Genomic DNA, 22,525 nt, shown 5'->3' with positions numbered 1-22,525 from the left:
CCATAAGTTTTCTTATACTGGACACTATGAACACAAGAGATCTTGATGGGAGGCTATGTTTTGATCCACTGGTAGCTCTAATCAGGGCCAGACATTGACCGATATGTTGAAGGAGTAGGGACACCGAATTTTTGTTGTGTGCTGTTTCTTTGGATTGATGCGCAAGACATAACTACACATGGACCACCATGTGCAATCTGCTTGAACCTGCTAAATAATTTATAATAATTTTTTTTCTTATGTCATTGCAGTTTTCATTTGAGCAAGTGAACAGTATCTGCGGCATAATAGACTAGTTGAGAAAATGTTCAGGTGACGGGAAGCATACAAAAATTGCAGTGTAATAGCTATTTGTTTATTTGTTGCCTTACTAGCTCTCGGGGCAGTATGGCGTAAAAGTTGGTGTGCACTAAAATGACGAAGCAGTGATTTTATTGTTGTTTTTTATATGTCACATTACCTCAATGTTGTCTCAACTCATTTGTGAAGTTTTAACCTGTTTTAGGTGGTTGAAACCGAAATAGCATAAGGCAAAAAATTGAATTATGAATTATTAGTGTGCTCAGGCGAATTCCACGATGTGATCTATGCATTGCAAAGTATCGCACAACCATTTCCAATAAAATGACATGCGGCCAAAAATTTGGCGTTCCTGCTCTTTTAACATTAAGAGTTGCATTAACCATGGGCACTAAATTTAGGTGATGTTCCACTGCAGATCAAAGGGGGAAACTTGTAACATGAGTTGTCAAGTTTGCATTTGCAAGAGCCATAAAAATTTAAATTTGCTCCTGACCTTGGCACAATGCCTGGAATTGAACGCTGCTTTGCATTTGTGTCTCAAAGAGGTGTAGAAGTTATCGCTTGACTTAAGGCTGCATGCTTTGGAATAAGCCACGAGGAGGTTTTTTTTTTTTACTTTTCCTGTGTTTCTTCTTTGAAGCACCCTTGTTTTTGCAGCTGATCGTGCAGTAGACTCTGCTCAAAGCAAATCTAAAGGAAGGAAACCAGAAGCATCTTTTGTTTCGCTTAACTGTTTATCCTGGCAGTGTATAATATATCCATTGTGTGGCTCTAAACTAATGCCTAGCAGTTTTTGTCGAATTCATTGCCTTGAGAAGTTGATTGCTTGCTACCATTAATTGTATAACCCATGTGCCTCTTGCCCCTCCCAATGAACATGTGTGCTGTCAACTGAGGCCAAGTCTCATATGATGCACTTTTGTTTTTGTTCTCTCTCTCTCTATCTGGCTGTTATATGCCAACAAATTTCTCCCGTACCCTATCTGCCTTCACTGAATGAGTTGGCTCTCATTCAGTGAAGGCAGACAGTGAAGACTTGTAACATATTGTTTGAAGAGAATCTTCGTCACTCAGTAAGTAGCAGCTTATCATTCACAATACCAGTCAGTCTAATGAAGTCCTTCTAGCACATTGTAAAAAGTGAGACTCTGCAAAAACAAAAAGCTATTTTCTGATGCCTACCTAAACTTAGTCATCTGTACATGTGCTGTGATGTGCTATTTATTGGCTTTAATATTAAAACTGCTTCCATTCAAACATTGACTCCGTACTGTAAGCAATAAAAAAAAAATGCTACAGGAGCAAAAGCAGTGACTGAACTTTAGAAATAGACTAGTTCATCACGTGTAGAAGGGAAGCAGTCACGTGTCAAATTATCTTGTGTCAAGCTTTCTCTGAGAAAGGTTTCGATTAACTCTTTACTAAACTGTGCCATATTTTGAGCATGGTAGAAAATTCTCTCTGTCATGGGGACTTGGCATATTCTTAAAGTGGGGTAAATGCAGCTTTTATGCCTTATACTAGAATATACATTCAACAGGGTCCTGCATTTTTTGCCTCTGTGCTAAGTGATGCGAGTGCTAGAATGATGGAGCTTACTGACTTGATGGGGCAGTTCTTGGTTGGAAGTGCTTGGCATTTAATGGAAAATCCAGAAAAAGTTATAACTTTTTGAAAATTTGTGGGGTTGCTGGGGGTTCATGCATTATTTTATTTTCATTTTCTTTTCAGCTTTTAGGTGACATGGAAGAATTTGAGAGGGCTGTCAAATTTGTAATCCGGGATGTCAGTTTTGATAGTGACATTGTTGTGTCTGTGTTTGAAACCAACATCAGAATGGTTGGGTAAGCTGTTCTGTGCAAACCTTTACATATTCGTAACAGGACATATTATAATGGTGCCTTTATTTCTGCACATTCCATGTCTCATGCAAGTAACATGCAGATACTGAAGGCAGACGTGACGACTTTTTCTTCTTCCTGCATGCAGTGACGTGCAACATGGATGTTGGAACAGTGGAGTGATCACACCAAAAATTAGAAACTTGATTAGTTAATTTTAGTTTTGATTAGTTATATTTAATTAATCATCTTTTGCTTGAGGTGTATCATGTACATAATGTCCACTTGGTTGTATAATCCACAGGCACAGACTGCACTGAAATATTTTTCATGGGTTTTAAAATAAAAACCTGTAAACCTTAAAAAAAAAATCTCCTTGTATAAAGGAGAGCCCCTCTTCATCTGCAGTTCGCTGAGGGAAAGCTGTTACTCAGTTACTGAATTTTGGGCTTGTAACATTTTGTTAGAAGAGCTAAACTCTGCACAGTAATCATGTCTAGCTCCTGCCTCGCTCGGAATGAATATAGTAGATGTGTGTTACACTGTGTAATTCTCACAGGGCCACATCTGCATTCGTCAACAAAAGGCTTACTTGTACCTTGCGTGCTCATAAATAAATTATTGCTAGGAGATGTTTTTACAATTTGAAACATATCTTTGCGTTAGCATTTCAGATGCATTAAAATTTTATGTTTGCTGTAGCTTACATGCAGCAAATGGAAAGTTGTAATTGCTGCAAAAGTACATCGTATCAGTATGTTTTTGTACACTCTAAATTAAGTCGGAATGTGGGAGATGCACCAAATTGTATCTATTTGTGCGCACTTGGTGCTCAAGTTGTGTGAGTACATTGTCTTGCTGCACGCAGAAAACTCTAGCGGTAATCTATATGTTTCTGAAAAGATCATCAGCCTTTTTTGGTGACATGCAACTTTCTGAATAAAAAATTTGCATGTGTGTTCAATTGACTTAAATTAAATCATTTGCTGATGCTAGTAAATAACAGAAGATGTTACTGGTACAAAGTAACCATCACAAATAGTACATAGCATTAATTTCATCCATGCAGAGTGTCTAGTTTTGTTTTTCTTTGTATTTCCTTTTCTGTTTGGGTGTACATGCACACATGCATTTTTCAAGCACAAATTGACTTATGTATAACACAGCAAGCCATGTTAATGGCATTTAGCTACTCCAGGAGTAATGTCTTGAGGTCTGAGTGGTTCTAAATTGCTTTACAGACTGTGCCATACACCCCTTCCATTTTGTACATAAGCCTATAAATTTGTTCAGGTGTATGTACATACATGCGTACACACAGGCAGTGTGTTTCACATAATATGAACCAAATCTTTAAAAGGGACTGACATATTGTGCACACGTAAAATTGAAGCATTACGTGTATGATATAAAATATTTCAGGGAACTTGTCATATGCAGTTATTGTGAATATTTCTGGAAGCTTGATAAATGGTACATATTTTTCAGCAAACTCACTTAAGTGAAGCTGTATCCATTTAATTTGTACATAAGACATGCACTCAATTTTTTTAGGGGCCACTAGTTGTTGCTGATAACAAACCAAGGTAACGGAGCTCCAGAAAATGGAGCCTTTGTAGTACTGATGTTAGGTAACACCACCTGCTGCTTTTAACTGCACTGTGCCTAGGAGAGTTACCACAGCAGCTCATACTGCAAGCCTAGACAAAACTGTCATCTGTGCAATTAAGCTTGGGCTTCAGCAGCTGCTACAGAGGGTAGTGGCAGCTGATTGTCAGAAGACGCATCATAAGGATTAGCACTAGTCTCTCTATTTAAGCAAACTTTTTTGAACTAATTACTTTTTTTAAGTTGTCTTGGGATTTAAGCTTCTTGCCACCAAGTTCATAAAGATGTCAGCATTGGTTGCTTGTATCCAATTGCAGTACATCCCATCGAGCTCATTTTATGAAATGTGAATCTTCAGCTGGTTGTCATGACAGGCGTTACTTGTCGCTGAAGTGTGAATCCTACAATAATCCTGAAGTTTAAAAAAAAAAGAAAATAAATTGAAATCAATGCAGAGATTTACTGTAGATGTGTATCTCAGTACAGTAATGAGCAAAACTGAAGCTAGGCCTTGAAAAGAAACTTCTTAAGTGACAAGATTGTGAAATCCTTAACTCACTTTTATTACTGAAAACAGCTCATTGTAACATGATGTGCATTTTTTTTTTTTCAGGGGTCTTCTAAGTGGACACATCCTTGCTTCATATCTACAGGAACGTCATGGCCTTATGACCTGGTATAGGGGAGACCTACTGCTTATGGCTAAAGAGCTTGGTTATCGGCTGTTGCCAGCCTTCAACACCTCCACAGGTGTACCACACCCTAGAGTAAGTTTAATCACTAAGGTTGTGGCTGTTGAGGCATAGATGGCCCGGTTTTTGTGTAGTTGTGACAGCTAAACACGTTCTGTTTATGTTCATTATATTTCAAGAGCAAACAAATTGATAATCAAGTCAGCTAGTGGCCTCTTAAATGTGTTCATCAAACCAAATAAGGCAGGTAGGCACCAGAGTTTATGTCGGGAGTGGAAGTGGAGGTCAGTGTGTATCAAGTGCTGACCAGATGCTTATACATTTTTTTAGCTGCTGATAGGCTGACATTAGATTCCTGTTTAGTTTTCTTTGCTCTTGCTCCATTGGCTTACATCTGTACTGATTTTGTTCATTTGTGGTTAGCATTTGCCATGTACTGCTACCTGAAGCATTGCTCACCTCGAGCACGAGCCATTTGCACTAGTCGCCTAATTTGTAAGTTGTAGTATGGAGAAGGACAATATCTAAGCTGCATGAGCTGCTTGGATTAGTTGGTGAGCATTGGAGACACGAGACACTTCAAGAGAGGTGCCTTGTTTTGAAGCCTGTTGTGCCATTCGTGGTCAATTCTTCAGGTATTTTTGGATGTTTATTATTAATGCATTATTAGGTCTCTTGTTGTTTCCTTATTCATTTGGACCCACAAACATTATCACTGTGCTGCAATTTAGCAATTTCGCTTAAGAAGGGTGCAGTGGGGACCCTCCCACCCTCTGGCCTCTAGGCTCATTCTCATCACTCTCTAGAGTGATGAGAATGAGCAATACTGCAGAGTAGTACCTCATATGCTACCAACAGCTTAATGTAGCATCACTGCTTGCCATCGTTTGTTGTGTTGTGTTGGGTTTAATGGCACATAGGCAGCTAAGGCCATCATGCACCAAGCACAAGGTATAGAAATGTTTCCAGCAGAATTTTATAAAAATGTGAAAAGTGATTGGTGGTGTAGAGGGCCTAAAACGTTAGTTTCACTGCCTAGTGATGCCAAAGGAAACACATTTTAAAAATGACCACTAATAAAAGCCTAAAGAAAGTCGGGTAACCTCTGCAACCATCCTTGGCTAAGCAAGGATGTCGAGGCTGCCAGCCAATCGAATAAAGACCTCAGCCTTCTTCTCGGGAATGAGAGAGTGGCTGAGGTGTAGTTTAAAAAGTCTGCTTGTTGGAATAAATTGACTATATTTTATTAATTTTTTTAAAGCACCTGCTCTCTTTAAAAACTTACAAACCAGTGAAATGTCAACAGGTGCGTGTTCACCTGAGAGCAAAATTGGATGGAATGGTATGTGTTCTTTATAAAAAACTGTAAAGTACTTTTTCCTCAGCGTTTCGAGTTTTCTGCATGAATATAAAACATGGTTTATTGTTCGCTCATCTTCGCATAATTCACATTCGGGCTTGTCTTTTTTGTGAGTAGGAAATTATGTCTTAGGTGTGTGTGTGTGTCCTATATGAAAATGGCCGATAATCACTTACTTGCAATGTTCCTGGTGGGTGCAGGACTTCCATTCATCTAAAACTGGTTTTACAATTTGTAGTTTGTTATTTACTTCGTTGTTCCATGCGGACTGCCATTTTTGTCTTATGTTACGATGAACTAAGTTAATGCAATCTTTAAACGGTATATTTACTTTTTTTATTTGCTTGCCATGAGCTTGAGCAGCGCAGAAGTCTGCTCTCTCATTTCCTTTAATTCCGATATGACTCAGTACCCAGCAGAGTTTTATGTTTTGTCCTTGAGCTGTGGCTGTTGTTATGTTGTATATGATGTCACCAAGTATAGGAGTGATTGCATTTCTAGAGTGGAGAGCTGTAAGTAAACTTAGGGAGTCTGTGTAAATAATACTGTTTGTGAGGTTCTCATTTACTGTTTTTTCAATGGCTACACAGACGGCATAACATTCGGCAGTGAAAATGGATGCACACTGTGGAAGCCTTACTATTTCATTCTAATTCCCTTGTACCACTGCACTTCCAACATAAACATCTGTTTTTGAACCATCTGTATAAAAAGCTGTGAAAGTGCTGTATTTTTCCTCGAGTGCAAGAAATTCTTGTATTATATTTGTTATGAAGTTTGTTTTTTACGGAACTGTGTAAAAGTGAAATCACAGATTGCAGGGAAATTGTACCATAGAGGCAGTGGATCTCGTCTTTGAGCAATGCCAGGTAATGTGTCTAGTATGCCGAAGTTTTGGCACATCTCTTCAAAACGGAAGAGCAGCGGTCTGGTAGTTTGCAGTTTGTTGTTAGACAGCGTTCTAGATGGGCACTTTGTGACTATTTGGTGACAGATGTGTTTAGGTAGTGAACGGATTTTTAGAATATACGAACACATGAGCATCGTTCTGTCTGTAAGTGATGGTTCGTTAGTTTCTTCATAAAGACTGTTTATGGGCGATGTCCTGTATGCAGCAGTGGAAAGACCCAAACATAAATTATGTACTGGGCTCAGTCGTTCAAGGTTTGATGGTCTCGCTGACCCATACACTATACATCCGTAATCCAGGATAGTGCATACTACAGAGTGGTAAATTTGTAAGAGACATGTCCTATCGGCCCTGAGTGTTTTCACGATAGCACTTCAGGGATCAAGAGGCTTTCTTTTTCAACACGTTTATGTGAGGAAGGAAAGTGAGCTTTCTTTCATATGTTATGCCTAGAAATTTATGTTCATTTTTTACGGGTAACTCTGTTTCGTTCAGGTGTAGGGTGGGATCTGCCTGTAAGCCTTGTTTGAGTGAGAAAAGAATGACCACTATTTTCTGTTGAGAAAACTGGAAACCATTTCTGTCTGCCCATGTTGCCAGTTTATTTATTGTTAATTGTATTTGTCTTTCATATGTTGATATATTGGAGGATGTGGAGGCTGTCTGGAGATCGTCTACATAGACTGAATATATAACCGACCTTGGTGTTATTTTACTAAGAGAGTTCATTTTTACATCAAAGAGACTTGTGCTTAAAATACACCCCTGGGTACTCCACGTTCTTGGATGAAATATTTTTAAAGGGTTGAATATAGGCATACATGGAATGAAAGGTTAGATAAGAAGTCTTTTAGGCAGTTCAACATTCTGCCTCAGTCCTGAAGAATCCTGAACCTCCAGGTTGTGCTATGTGCCTTCTCTAAATTGAAAAATACAGCAAGACAGTGTTGTTTGTGAACAAAAGCTTCTCGGACAGTATTTTTACGACGATCTAGGTGGTCTGTAGTGGGGTATCCCTTTTTAAAACCACACTGATGGCTGTCAAGAAGTTCACAGCATTGAAGGACAAAAGTTAATCTTATATTCAGGACACTTTCAAGGTATTTGACAAGGCAACTGGTAAGGGCTATGGATCTATAACTGCTAGGAGAGGTAGGTGGTTTCCCGGGCTTAAAAAACGGTACAATATTAGCTTTTTTCTAGGCTTCAGGTATTTTTCCCAATACCCAGACTTTGTTAAAGAATCTTAAAAGTGCCTCTATGGCAGGTTCAGAGAGATGGGCCAGCATTTGGTCTGGGCCGGGTGCCATCTGCTTACCGGTGGAAACTACTGTATGTATTTCTTGAACTGTGATTAAATTATTGCAGGGTTCATTTGTACCACAACCTATCAGCAGTATTTGCTTCTTTGCTGTGTTTTTGTAGTTTAGAAATGAATCTGTAGTGGGATGAACTGGAAACTGCAGAAAAATATTCACCGAAAATATCTGCCTGTTCTTCTTGACCTGTCTGTATACTGGGAGCTGTCAGAAGGGGAATTGTGAATGGGGAGTAGTTGCCATTTAGCTTTCGAACTATTGCCCACATTTGTTTTGATGTGGTTGAGCTGTTAATTGATGACACGTAGCTTTGCCAAGAAGTTTTTTCGGCACTGCGGCGGATACATCAGGTTTCTGCTCTTGCCTTTTTAAAGTTTACTAAATTCTTTTGTGTTGGATACCTACAGGAAATTCCCCAAGCTTTGTTTTTTTTTTTGCTTCTCTATATTCTTGTGTATGTCATACTTTGTGATTTTGGTTTACTACTCTAGAGGACTGAGGGATGGCTAGCCACACAATGGTAATAATACAGTTTGTGAAATGTTCATTTAGTTCGTCTACACTGAGGAGGTCAGTAACTTTTTTCTAGGCTAGCCTTTTCTCGGAAATGTGCCCAGTCGGCTTAGTGCAGCTTCCAACGTTGTGGTTTTGTTGGGATGACCTCTGATGAAGATGTTAAGCTGATTATTACTGGTAGATACTCGCTTCCATATGGGTTTTCTAGGACGTCCAATTTAAAATCTGTAAAAATAGAGGGTGAACTATACAGCTCATTTTTCCTGAACTAGGAGAACAATAGGTTGGCCTTCCAGTGTTTAGTAAGCAAAGGTTATTAAATCCTCAATCACTTGACCTCTAGTGTAGGTTTTGACACTACCCAAAAACCTGGAGTGCACGTTAAAATCTCCCAGTATTAAATGTGGTTGTGGTAGCTGCTCTAAAAGGACTTCTAATTCATCGATCGTTGCCATTGTTAGTCACTCCTAGTTTGGCCTCTTTGGGCTCATGTTGACTTTGAAAAAAACGAAGAGCTTTTGGCATCAGCACTTAAGCCACAATTCTTTGGCTGCTCGCCCATGAGGAGAAGGAATCTCTGTAGATTGTACAGATCACCCAGTTTTCTCATATCAACCATTTCAAAACAGTAAAAGGAGGTAACGGCAGCTGTGGGTGAATAGACAGCATCAACACTTTAAGAATAGGCTTAGTGAGCATCTGTGCGGAAAAGAATGCAGTGGCTTGCATGCAGTCGGAATGTGTAACCATGTTAAAAAGGGGAGGACATTTGTAACATCAGTGAACCTTTAATTAGTTATCATACGAGGCCTTCTCAAATGTATGAATTGAAAGGTGGAGAATGCCAGTGGGAAGCATTGTGAGGTGTGGATTACAGTGCGTCTTTATTACATTGTAGAAGTACAGTCGAGCCTACTTATAACAATATTCAAGTTCCACGAAAATTCCATTGTTATAACCGATAATTGTTATAAACGGGTTGCACGAAAAAAAGCATAACAACTGCAAAGAGGGGTCACGGACGGCAAGTGACATGCGAGCTCCGCTGAGGCATCGTTTTGGTGGTCCCGAAGGGGGCCTTGAAAAAAATACGAGAAGGTTGCTTCAGCTGCCTCTCAGCTTGAGAAATCCCGAAGAAACGCTGGGGTGAAATCGCCACAAGCTTCTTGCAACATACTTCTCACTGGCTTGCACGAGAAAACCCCATGTCCGTCAGCCTTGCTTGCCTCGCGCGAAGCTTGCCGACATCTTTCTCCATGGCCTCTCTTTTAAATCCAGCCACCACCTGTCTGGAAGTCCACATTGTTAATCAGCAGGGCAAACTGCTTCTCCTTTGTGGCCAGAATCGGCACGGTGATAGGCAAGTTCTGGGCACAAGCACCAAGAAACCACTCATAGAGGGCCTCCTTCACCTCTTCATAGGCACCTTGTCGAGCGCGTTTGCACCCACTATCAAGAGAGCATTTTTCTTTGTCAAACTTCCCAGCAGAGTGGATGATCATCGACACCGTCGGTTGCGATAGTGCGTACTTCTTAACAAAGTCACACACTTTCTTACCGTCTTTGTAGTCCTTCACGATGCTGCACTTAGTCTCCAAATCAATAGCCGTGCGCTTTCTTTTCACCGGCAATGTCTGATAATCAGCGGGCTGATCAGCCATCTTCTGTTTCGGCGGCGATTCAAACGAGACGGAGAAACCAGGAACCAGGAACGACTGCGACGCAGTCAACTAAACAAACAACCGAATCCGTTGGCAGAACTGCGCAGAATGAGGGATGAGCAAGCAGATCAGTGCTGGTGCTGTCGGCGTGTTGGCGAGGTCCATTCGTGTTTTGGAGGGTGGCTTGGCGTAGAGCTATGGGCGCAACCCATTTGTGTTTGGAGGGGTGGAAGGGCAGCGGGAGTGAGGCGCGGGAGGCTGGCAATGCGGAGAAGGCCGGAAAACAGGTTCTATTGTATGAGCGCGCTGCGGGGAGGGTACAGCGGCTGGAATTCCTTTTTTTTTCTTTTCAAGTATTTCACATTCCACTACCATTTGGCACGAGCGCTCAGGAGCCAGACTTCATTGTTATAACCGATAATGCGGCATGGGGGAATTGTAGTAAGTGGGTTATTTTACCATAGAAAACACAAAAGTTGACGGTGCAGCAGCTTTTCATTGTTGTAACCGATATATTGTTAAAACCGGTATCGTTAAAAGAGGGTTCGACTGTATTAACACAAGCTTGCTTGTTGTCATCAGAATAAAAAAAAAACTAGCTCCAGTCACAATAGTGCACAGACTATGCTAAATCAATACTGATAAGAAAACTATTTTCTGAGTGGCTTTCTGCACTTGACAACATACTTGACGAAAAAAGTGATTCTTTTGATCTTTGGGTATTGATCTTTGGGTCTTTGGGTATTGATCTTTGGGTCTTTGGGTCTTGTTAATTTGTAGCCAGAGACTAGGTAGATAACAGATAATTATTACCCTCCGTTTTGTTTCGGGAGTGGTGACAAGTGTCACCTAGCCATTAATTCCTAGTGTACTCAGTATCTTTGGATTAACTGCCAGTTTTCTCCTCCTTTCTAAACTGCTCTCTTGACCTTCTGCACCAATCCTCTGGTCATCTCTTAGTTGTTTCTGGTGTCAGTGGCATCAATGTTACTGCCCTCTAGTGGCACACTAAACTTCTTCCTATGCTTGGCAGGATTGTTATCAGAAATTTCAGAGTATGTTATTGGCACTGTTCGATAAAAAAATTGTCAGGATTCTCCGCAGGCTATCAGTCAAGCCGATTGTAGGATGCGTTTAGATATGGTGTAGTGCTGACTGCATTGGGAATACTGCTGAAAACTGAATGAGTGCCCTTGAGTGTGATGCCAAAGTCGTATCTTCTTGGCAGCATTAGTTCCATCTTCATTGCACTGCCATCACCTTTGAGATGAAATGTTTTCGTGCAGTGACGGCGTTTAAAAAACCTGCTTGGCCCCACATATCTACTTGTCCCTTTTGATGTAATGTGATATGCATGCAACTACAGCGGTGGCATTGTTTTCCACACCCATGTTTTCCACACGGTGTCCCTCATAGCCTGAGTCGCTTTGGAACGTTAAACCCCCATAAACTGATTAAGAAATAAAGAGTTTCATGTGCATCTGGTGATCGTTTATTTGTTTTGAAAAACAAAAGAAAGGCAAGGAACACTCGAAACAAGGGTACAAATCTTTGTCTAAGTCAGAAATTTCATATATTGGATAAGTGAGTGCAGGTGCTGAAACTGACTAGCATGTATTAAGGGTGCAAGCTCGGCTTGGCTACTTATGAGTAAATCTCACTTGTTTGTAGCAAATAATATCACAGATAACGCCCCTAGTTCTTCGAGATTTTTTAGCATTTTTCGTGAAATTGTGTGTCATCAGCCACATTCTTTTATTTATGTAATTATTGGGAACATTGGTAGGAATGGCAGAATGATGGAAATGTGGTTAATTTAATCACCTTAACTCTCTTGAAAGGTAGAATTTGGTAATGAAGTTTTGTTTTGACATGCTTGCTTCCCCATCTGCTTGAGCAAGTTAGCGCATCTAGTGTGGCGGCTCTGGCAACAGTGCATTCGCAACCTTCTTTAAGAAAAGTCATGATACTGGCGCCTTTGAAAAGGAATATTAATAGCAGTTGCAAAAAGCATTTTTAGTTCCAGTTAATGCTCAGCTTTAATTCTTGAGGTTTCCTCTTGTTGAAGTACCAGGCCATTCAGGAATAGAAGTGACAGCAGGCGGAGTTAAACTTTTGTTGGGTTGCATCCTGTTTCCGGGCACACTCACCCCAGCAGATGCAGGGTTGTACACTAAGGCGTCATCAGAGAGGTCATTCTGTGCCATGGTGGCGTCCAGTCAAATAAGCGTCAATTTTCAAATGAAGGAAACACCACTCATGTCCTGACACTGAATTTCAAAGCCACCTTTGATTTCAATGAAGCTACAGGTGCCCAAATCGTTAGGTATATCACACGACCGTTGACTTGGCTGGGCTCCAGCACTTTGTGACAGAGCGAACTTGCTAAAAGGTCAAGACTAAGCACAGGCTGACTGAGCCTGTGCTTAATGCTAAAGATTTGTGCGCCTGTACATTTGGAGTATACAAAGGCATGTTTCAGAAAGTTAATTTCTATATTTATTTTTTGTGTGTTATGCTTCCCATGGAATATTGCAGATATTTTGTTATGAATTAGAGTTTTAAATTTTTCACTGTAGAAAATTTACATTTTGATGCTTTTATAGTTAGCTGTAGGAAACATGGATGAGCAAATAGACCTTGGAAACCAAGAGAGATGAGACAGAAAAGAAAAAGCTCTTAAGCACTAGCTGAGTTAGCAGCTTATTCCATGAGAAAATGATAAATACTGGCAAACCTGCAATGGTTGCATGTAAAAAAAAGAAGTACTGCATTTGGTGATAGGAACAAACAAAGACGGACTTGATAACTTTAGTGTGCATTTGTAAGCCTGTATTCTCTGGAAGGACAAAATGTACACTGATATAGTGATGATGGGAGACTTCATGAAAAAGCCTCAGTAGCTAAGTGTTAATTAAAACTCATCTGTGTCTTGCATCGTAATTGTCGACGTTTCTGATCACATTGTTAGTGACCTTGATTTTGGAGGTTTTTATTATTTCTGTCACCTCTTTGAGCAGCAGTTATGTTTTTCTTCTATTCTTATTCACCTGCTACAGTTTTCTAGGAGTTGGCGTCTCTTTCCTGAAGCAGTTGTTAGTCCAGCTTTTTCTTGAGGCCTGCATTCCTCTTGTGCGATGGTTTTCACTGATTTTTAAGATTTTTAAGTTAGGACATGCAGAAACTAGTTTATTGGGCTTTTCGTCATAACACAGTGGTGGTTTTATGTTAATCTTGTTGTTGATGTTCTCTTTACAGATCAACTTGAGGCTAGGCCTCAAGTCTCCCAAGCTGGGACAAGTGCATGAGACCTGTACAGCGTGTGCTGGCACTATGATTCTCGAGTTTGCTGCATTGAGCAGGCTGACTGGGGAACCCATTTTTGAGGTTAGTATGATGCAATGCTCATCTTGAAAAAGCAATCTATATGCAAGTTTTTAGACTGATAGCCCATAAAGTCAATGTTTGTGAGCCATGATGCAGATGACAGCAGTTTGAGGCATCCACAAAGTGTGTAACAATTGGATCCCCACCTCTATCATTTTTATTTTTAAGTTATGTGTTCCCGCAAAAGTTAAAACTGTCTTGCCTCAGTGCTGCCACGTTCATGCTGTAAAACATACATTCCTTATTACTCATAAATTGCCTTGCATAGCTTTGTGCTCAAAACATTACGGTGCCACTTCATACTGTGAGGGCAGGGCATAGCTACATTTTCTTTACTTTTCTTTTTCTTTTTGCTTTGCTTTTAGGAAAGCATGTCGGGATGAAAAACATATTGCTTGCTTTCTCAGTTTGTCGCTATGAAGGAAGCCACGCTGCTCTTGCAGGCCGTTCTCCTTGTCAGAAAAAAAACATACACTGGCAGACTGTTCATTCAGGAAATTTTCAATTGGGGATTTTTTAAACAATAGGAAGTTTGTGGGGATAGTGTGGCTGCAGCTGCACAGGACAGGCTAGTAAATGCCTGTGGCTTTGTACCACTAAAGCTCACTAAATCAATCATTCAACTGGGTAGTAACAATAGGTGGCATGTACAGGAAGCAGGGATGTTATGAATGTTTGCCTATGGGTCGCACTCACTGAAACCCTCATTCAAAAGGAGTAGTTGCAGTTCATTCCTTGTCAAAAATCACCTAATGAAATTTCTAGTAATACAATTTGGACCTATTGGATGCCAAATTGGACCAGTTGGCCTCCCGTGTTTTTGCAGGTTTGAACCCCCGGTCGCAAAAGAAGTTCCACAGGTCGTCCAGTCTAAAGACCCCCGTTTCCTTCATTATAGTGTCGATGCGACCCCAGACATCTGAGCACATCACAGGCCTGTTATGGCTCTGTTTCGCGTGTGGCTAGGAGCCGCTTCTCCATCGAAAAAGTTGTAAAAGGCTGGTAACCCCACATCTATTCCATAGGCTAGCACCTTGTTCGATACCAGAGGTTCTCAAACTTTTTTACCTCAAGGAACCCCAACAGCCTTCAATATGTGCTTAAGACCTCCCCCCTTACCCTTGCGCCCCTGTTCTGTATTCATCTTAAGTGGCACATTTTTCCAAGCTTTTTCACTGTGGAGCCATGTGCATTTTGCATGCAAATTTTACCATTGTTATGAGGCAGAACGAGGCGACAAACTGCACCAGTGTCACATTCTGCATATTCGTTCTTGTTCAATTTTTGTCACGAGTTGACACATCTTACTGAGTTGCTTTGTTTCGTAGCGACGTTGGCATTGTGTGTTATGTCATGTAACATTGCTTGTAGATTGGGTTCCTCTGTGTGTTTCATTTTGAACATATTGTCTTTCTGACCTGTGTAGGCGAAGGCTCGTGCTGCCATGGACTACTTGTGGCAGCAGCGCCACCGATCTAGTGACCTCATGGGCACAGTCCTCAACATTCACAATGGGGATTGGATACGGAGAGGTCAGTGCTTCCTCAAGCAAGGGTACCCTTGAGAGTGCGGCATGTTGTCTAATCACAGAGGGCATGTGATTTATACTTAACAAAATGATATTGTAGCAAAGTTTGTCTGTTACAGTAATAATGCTTTATAACATATGAAGAGTGCATACTAGATGCCTTGCTTGCAATGTCATCCTGAATTGAAAGCCAGTTGCCAGAAGTGATGCATTGCCTCCTAGGGCTATCCCTTATGTTTTTTCTTAAGTCTTTAGAAGTCGGTTGCTTGTATTGTTGAATTTTATCTCATAATTTATTTATTTTTTGTACACTACATCTATTCCTGCAACATTTTTTATTTTGCAGATAGTGGCGTTGGCGCTGGCATTGATTCCTACTATGAGTACTGCCTCAAAGCATACATTCTTCTTGGGGATGATCTCTATCTAGAAAGATTCAACAAGGTAAAACACCTTCACCATTGTTTTTGTTTTCTATTGTACCCAATGTGTAACCAACACGAAAACTTGGCCTTTGAAGGGCTCTAAATGGTCGAAATACTGGGTTTTAATGCTGCTCATGATAGCATGTGCCCATGGACAGCAAGCACACTTTGGCAGGAAATGTTTTCAGGCCAATAGTGCCACCAAAAATCTGAACTTCCTCACAGCTTATATGCACAGCCTGAAACCCATTGCTGCAATGCAGTTTTCACACACAAAAGCTTTGGTTGACCATTTCAGTATCGGACATCATTACCTTGGCCTTAAGAGTACTCTGGAAAGTTTTCTGCTTCTGCCAACCATGGCTGGTGGAGAGAGGGGAATTCTACAAAACACCACTGGCCAAGGTTGGCAGGTAGAGGCTTCACACAGCCACCACTGCTGCTGTCAATGCCAATGAACAGTTTTCGCCTTCATGGCCCACAAGGCAATCCCATACCCCTGTCACAAGAGCATTTCGAAGGCCCTCGAACCGATAGTCTGTCAACTCAAAAGCCATTGAGTGCTGCTACATGGACAGTTTCAATGGCCATCAAGTCACTAGTCTATCGAGTCAACAGAGCAGTGCAGAACTCTATAGAGATTTCAAGGGCCTTCAAGTGTCACCCAAGGTTGCTAGCGTTGCTTCAAGTGGCGCCAGCACGCACTTTCGTGCACGATACGTTCACGGTATAAAAACATGAACGTTATTTCCCTAATCTTTAATGCAAGCACTAAAATACTAGTCGGTACAATAATTTAAAAATTGTATTCATCTGGTTTAAAGCGCATTAATTTTGTGCTCCCAATCGCAGAAGACGGAAACACCAGTGGTAGCAGTGGCATTGCAAAACTGCAACAGCAAGTCATACAAAAGGCAGTCGCTTTCAAGGCAACGCAACTGGTTCTTAATAATAACTAAAAGCCTCCTCTGACTCCAAAAAAGTGTATTTAAACATTTAGTTTGGATTTATAAAAATATTTTATTGTGGCGCAAAATTGAAAGTAGTGATCGTGGCACCACACAAGCTTGGCGTAAGACACGAGTACCATTTCAATGACCATTGAGACTTGCATAAGACACACGAACCATTTCAATGACCATTGAGACTTGCTATGTGACAGCGATACAACTCCTTCGAGTTCAATAGCGATTGAGAATCTCGAAGGCTCTCAACTCAGTGGCCATTGAAACTGGCCGTGTTACAGGGGTGTTAATCCACTTTTATAATTTTCTGCTTTTAAAGGGAAATGTACTGAAAATGCAGCTAACTTACCTAATTAAGTGTATTACATTTGTATTTGGTTAACACACTGTAAGCTGCACATTTATGCTTCCGCGCATCAAAATTCTTTTCCTCCTGTACTGTTGGTCTGTTTGTGCTTGAATTTCACACTGAGCTTGCATTTTATTGTTTGGTTTACATAGTAACATACTGTGTACTCTCAATGAGTTAAACTCATAGAGGGCCAAAAATTTGTTTGAATTAAGTGGAACCTTTTTGGTACGTCTGATGTTGACAGAACCAAAGTGTCAGTTTGAATAAACTGGTGGTTTGATGTAGGCAAGCGTTTTCAAATCAACGGGAGTCCGCTGTAGTAATGCTACCCAAGGAACACTGATTCTCATTTATTTTAGTGGGCGCAACTTACTGTATGTACTCTCCTAATTTGCACACTTTTTTCTTTAAATAATGATTTCAGAAAGGGTGTGTGCAATTTACGCGGAAATTTCGCTAACACATCCTAAAAAGCTGCAAAGTTCACTGTGCGCAGTATATATTGTATATTGCCACCTATGCCCCCCCCCCCCCCCCCCCCCCCCAAACTCGCACCCCTTACTAGCCAAAAAAAGTTGACTTCACATGGCTTATACTCCTTGTACAGCTTAGAGTATAAGTCAACGCATACAACAATTTATGGACAAATTAACGACTTTTGTTTTACACATGGAGCTACGGGTTGCCTGTCGGGAATCGACACAGGCACGGGATGCATACTGTCCATGGCTCCGGGTGGAACCATGTTAGACTCCGCATATAGTTTGGTGCTGCATGTACTTTGACTCCCAGTTTTGAAGAATCGTTTTTGTAAAAAAAGGTCTACTTATGTGCATTACCGGTATATTGCACATTATGATCTTTGAGTTCCTAAGTGAAGGATGCGCTTCAATGCGACTGCTGCTGCCGTTATTCCTTTTCATTATATTGTTGTTATCTTCTTCATAGCTATTTAGCTGGCGCTGACTCATTTGCACTTGTCTGTTGGTGTGTCTTGGGAAGAGGTGGTGGTTATCGAGGAGATCGAGGCACTCTTTGGCTTGTCATGCTCGCCCCTTGCATGCATCAGTTATTACTTCAGTTTGGCTTGGTCTTGGCAGTGACATCTTCCTTAGAGTGGCGTGGCAGCATCCCCTCGCCATCGTCCTTTTCACAGCGCACTTGGCAACACGACCACACCGATCTTCCCAAGCCTGCCTTCAACACACGCATGCTGGTGCTCTTACGCATCAGGGAGCGTAAAATGTGCAACTTATGTCGCAAATTTATGTGATAAACTTATATGATAAGTTAGACGTGCGCAGATTACATGAGTGCACAAATTACGCAAGTAAGTACATACTCGAACCTGATTTTGAGTGTAAATTCAAACGTCTAACTTAGGATTTCACTATATTGCGATTTTGTTGAGTGTAGGTTTCTATATTTCAGCAGAGAAAATCGTTTTTGTATTCGCGGAGGAAAAGAGAGAAAAAGTAATTCTGTGTGTTTTGTGTAAGTTGCATGAGGTCTGTACTTTAGTGTCTAGGCCTAGAAAGTATCAAATGTGTGTGTAATGCTGCTGTTGACTAATGTCTTGAAAGCAGGCATCTATGAACAGTATTTCACTGTAAGTTCTGGTGATTTTTCTGTGACTAAAGGGTTCTGGCTGTCATCATGTGTATTGAAAGAGCGTGGGCGAGTAAAGTGTGCATGCACATGAAGTTAAGTTGGTAAAGCCGGGCCACTGCTGCTTTTTGACACAGAAAAGAGCGGTTGTTCTTGGGGGCCATCGCAAGCACCTTCTATGCCCCAATGCTGCTTTCACATACTCGAACCCATGTTTCTTATTGTGCTGTCAATGGACCATTACTGCTGTTACATTAGTAACAGCTACGTTCAAATGTCAATGTCACCTGCTGAAACTAACATCTTTTTCTGTTGACATGTTCACAAGCTCTTTTGCTATGACTGCAAATGGTTTGCATTCATCACATCACCAAAGAGGGGCTAGGCCAGTGCATAGCCCTGCTTTTGGCAGCTTTTGTGGGCCTCTATCTTTTGTCTGCAAATGCGTAGGGATCAGTGGTAAAGCCTGTATCTATCTTACTTCTCCTTTTTGCTACTTATAGACACTGTTGTTGTGTAGACACAATCTGGAAAAGCTACACAGTATTGAAGCTAGATCACCTTCAAGTCAAGGAAAAGAAGTACAGCCTTCATAAAAGTTATGAGCTCATGTGGTTTCCTTCTGGACCATGCTGTGTGGCTCGCTATGCATGGCCAGCATTCCTGGACGCTATAAGAGCCCCAATATACAGCTTAGAAGCAAACACCTTGGGCTGTTTACCTTTGACGAAGGTTGTACATGGTCCTTCACGTTAGTGAAATGGGTGGACAAAAATTTTTTATTGCTTAATTTTTGTATTTTGTTGAGCAGTTTCTTGGTACCTCTGGCATTGAGGTTTTATTGTAATAGTTCTGTTTATTCAAATTTCGATTTTAAAAATTTCCGTGCCTGTTCGACTGAGGTAAAAAATAGATTGCAGGATGCCAATAGGTGGGGAACCTAGCCATGTGGTTGTCATCCTGTTTTCAGTAAACCGGGGCATTGAGCAGGCTGTAGAACGGTGTACAGGGGACCCCCTGTGGTAGTATCACAGAGCTGTGCTTTAGGACTGCCTGTTCTCTATTCTCTTATGCAGCACTACACTGCTGTGATGAAATATGTCAGCCAGGGCCCAATGCTTGTTGACGTGCACATGCATCGGCCAAATACCAACTCACGGAACTTCATGGACGCCCTTTTGGCCTTCTGGCCAGGACTGCAGGTGGGCATGCGCCATGTTTCTTGCTTACACTTTCAGGCAGTGGGAGTCATGGTGAGCTAGTTGCCCTAGTGATTGGCTCAACAGGCACAAGTGGTTTGTATAAACATGTGAATACTGCAGTGCCCTGTTTTGATATTCTAAAACAAAAAACCTCATGGATTAAGCACCAGTTAGTCAAGTGAACAGTCCCATGATTGGGAGCATTTTCTGCTGGCAGTGTGGAGTCTACTGTTTTCTGGAAAATTGAGAAGGTGCCGCACTGCATAGTGCAGGAGTCATGTGGAAAAGCAAACATCTGTCTTGAATGCACAGCTTTCCTCTGCCTGCCAAAATCAAAAACTGCTTCATGTTATGGGGTATACACCATGAGGGCCTCTCTGTTTCTTTTTCTGTAAACTAAGAACTCCTCTACATTTTTTTTTCTGGGGGGGGGGGGGGGGGGGGGAATGTTTAGCTCCAAAACATGTCTTTGGGGCTCTTTTTGTTATTTGTTTTTTAGATACCCTTTCATCATTCTCTGGTTTCTCTGGTTAGAGTGCAAAATTTTTAATTTCGTGATTTCTTTCTGTATTGTTTAATAAAGCTCTTATTAGAAACATATAATTGGAAATAGCATTTAATTATTCTTTTTTTTTTTTGCTGTATTGCAGCTTATGCTAAGGTGCTATTTGCAATGAAAAAAAAAATTTTTTTTACTGAGATGCCTGAAAAGTTTTCAATATCTCTGGAAAGGAAAGAGTTAAGATGCCAACGAAATCTGGAATTCTATAGCAAGCTGAGTGAGCTGAAGTAATGATACAAGTTTTTTATGATGCAGTGGAATGGTCCACAATACTGGAAAGAAACGCAGGAGAGTGCTGCTGTGTTCAATGCTTTTTTACTTTTTCATCTTTATCTTGGTGTGCATGGCTGTCTCATTATTCCTGTAATGGTGGTTTATTTTTATGACTGCAGCTCCAAATTCACTTTTAATTTCAGACAAACGTTTTCCAGTGCCTTAGCTGTTGAGCACCATGTAAGGAGTATATTCTTTAGGGATTCTTCCATCAATACACTCCACCTTGTGATGCACCATCAGCATCGAATGAAATGTGAACAAGTGAACTTAAATTCCAATACAAAAACACAGATATATTAGATCCTTGAGAGAAAATACAGACGCGATTGATAAACACTTCTAAAGCACAGTCTTCACCTTTTTGATGTGAAAAATTGTAGGGGACACTTACGCCTTAAGGGTATGATTCAACAGCGTTAATGGATTAATGCCCGTATATGCAGAATTGGTGATTCTCGACTTTACATTCTAGATCGTTGGGAGTCCTGTACCACTCCTGGCGCAGTGGTGCAGCAGTTAAGCCATGTGCCACTGCCCTGCGATGGCAGGTGCTTCCACCAGTGGGGCTTGTGTGACCCAGGTCACTTGAGTCGCGACCAGTCATTAATTTAACTGTCACCTGTCACGGTGGTCAGTTTGTTCACAATCTGGTGGGCAGGTTGGGATGACGCCACAAGGTCACGTGACCTAGGTGGCCCATCTAGGTTGCCGGAGCTGCCGATTGCTCCAGCCACTCCAGCTGCGAGGCTTCAATCGGTTGCACACGCCGGACAATTTTTTCCGACATGGTGGTACTAACGCTCTCGCATTTATAAATTTGCACTAGTACTAAGCTTTCTCTGCTTAACAAGTTATCATTTTGAAGTTCATTTTTCAATATGCTTGTTCGCATTTCATTTGAGGCTGATAGTACTGTCGTAAGCAAAAGTGAGAGGCCCCCCTCAGTGCGTGCCAAACCATGCCGCAAATGTTGGCTGTAGTGCACAGCTGTTTTCATGATTTGTCTCTGACTGCTGCCAGGTGCTCAAGGGTGATATCAAGCCAGCCATTGAAACACATGAAATGCTCTATCAGGTTATGAAGCTTCACAATTTTCTTCCTGAGGTGAGTGCCCTGTATAAAGACTTATGAAAGGGGCAGTACAGCTTTTACATGTCTTGAACATATGCAGTAAACCCAAAGTATTTCATTATAATGGTGTGTCATTGTTCAGTTCGAGCATTAAAAGGTTCATAGTTTGTCACAGTTTAGCAGAGTAGAGTATAATGCCAATTGTGATTTAGAGTTCTGCCTAATGGGGAAGTTTTTAACAGAGGATTTCCTGACTGCTTCTATAGACGTATTGAAAACAAAGTATTTACAAGTAAGTATTGAAGTGCATGTGCTACAAATAAAAAAAATATGTTCGAGCATACTAGTGAGTGAAGAGTAGAAACACTAAATTTTTATTATTGTATTTCTGCTTTTGAATGATGCATAAAAGATGTATCACTGTAAAATTCACCTATGCTCAGTAAATAATTTATAATTCTGTTCCCATACAGTTTCAGTTTCAGTAGCCTTGCAACATCACAAGTATGTATGCAACTTGTGAGGCTCACAAAAACTGTAATATAATATATCTTTGTTCACTTGCTGTCATTGTGGCTTCTGGAGCAGCTAGCATAAGAGTTGGAGGGAATTAAAATGACAAAACAGGCGATTGTATTGCAGCTTTTGTATGCCTCACGTGTTACTTGTGACATCGCATCCATCGTTCGGCTATGGAACCGAAACTATATGAGGGAAGAAATTATATTTTAAATTATTTATTAGCATTCACGAATTCAACATGGTGATTTGTGTTTACTAATGTTATGTGCATCCTTCCAAAGCAAAAACACAGCACGAAAAATTTAGTGTCTCCATCCTTTTAAAGGACTCTAAACACTAAAACAGTCTAATGCACTACCAATGTGCTTCCAGAAAACTAGTTCTGGGTCGCATTCACTATATTTATTGCACATTTAA

General features: G+C 40.9%; 1 protein-coding gene across 1 annotated transcript in view; it reads left to right on the top strand.

The window, feature by feature from the left end:
- Positions 1 to 22,525, top strand: part of Edem2 (ER degradation enhancer, mannosidase alpha-like 2) — a 65,383-nt gene that overhangs the window by 4,033 nt on the left and 38,825 nt on the right. The window contains exons 5-11 of the mRNA XM_077649330.1: positions 2,035 to 2,147; positions 4,366 to 4,519; positions 13,469 to 13,597; positions 15,024 to 15,129; positions 15,472 to 15,569; positions 19,552 to 19,677; positions 21,536 to 21,619. Coding sequence (XP_077505456.1) covers positions 2,035 to 2,147; positions 4,366 to 4,519; positions 13,469 to 13,597; positions 15,024 to 15,129; positions 15,472 to 15,569; positions 19,552 to 19,677; positions 21,536 to 21,619 — 810 coding nt within the window. The remainder of the gene's footprint in view (positions 1 to 2,034; positions 2,148 to 4,365; positions 4,520 to 13,468; positions 13,598 to 15,023; positions 15,130 to 15,471; positions 15,570 to 19,551; positions 19,678 to 21,535; positions 21,620 to 22,525) is intronic.

The sequence above is a fragment of the Amblyomma americanum genome, chromosome 1 (genome assembly GCF_052857255.1).
Source record: "Amblyomma americanum isolate KBUSLIRL-KWMA chromosome 1, ASM5285725v1, whole genome shotgun sequence".
NCBI lineage: Eukaryota > Metazoa > Arthropoda > Arachnida > Ixodida > Ixodidae > Amblyomma > Amblyomma americanum.
Note: the sequence above shows the minus strand (reverse complement) of the source record. Positions and strands in the feature narration are given on the sequence as shown.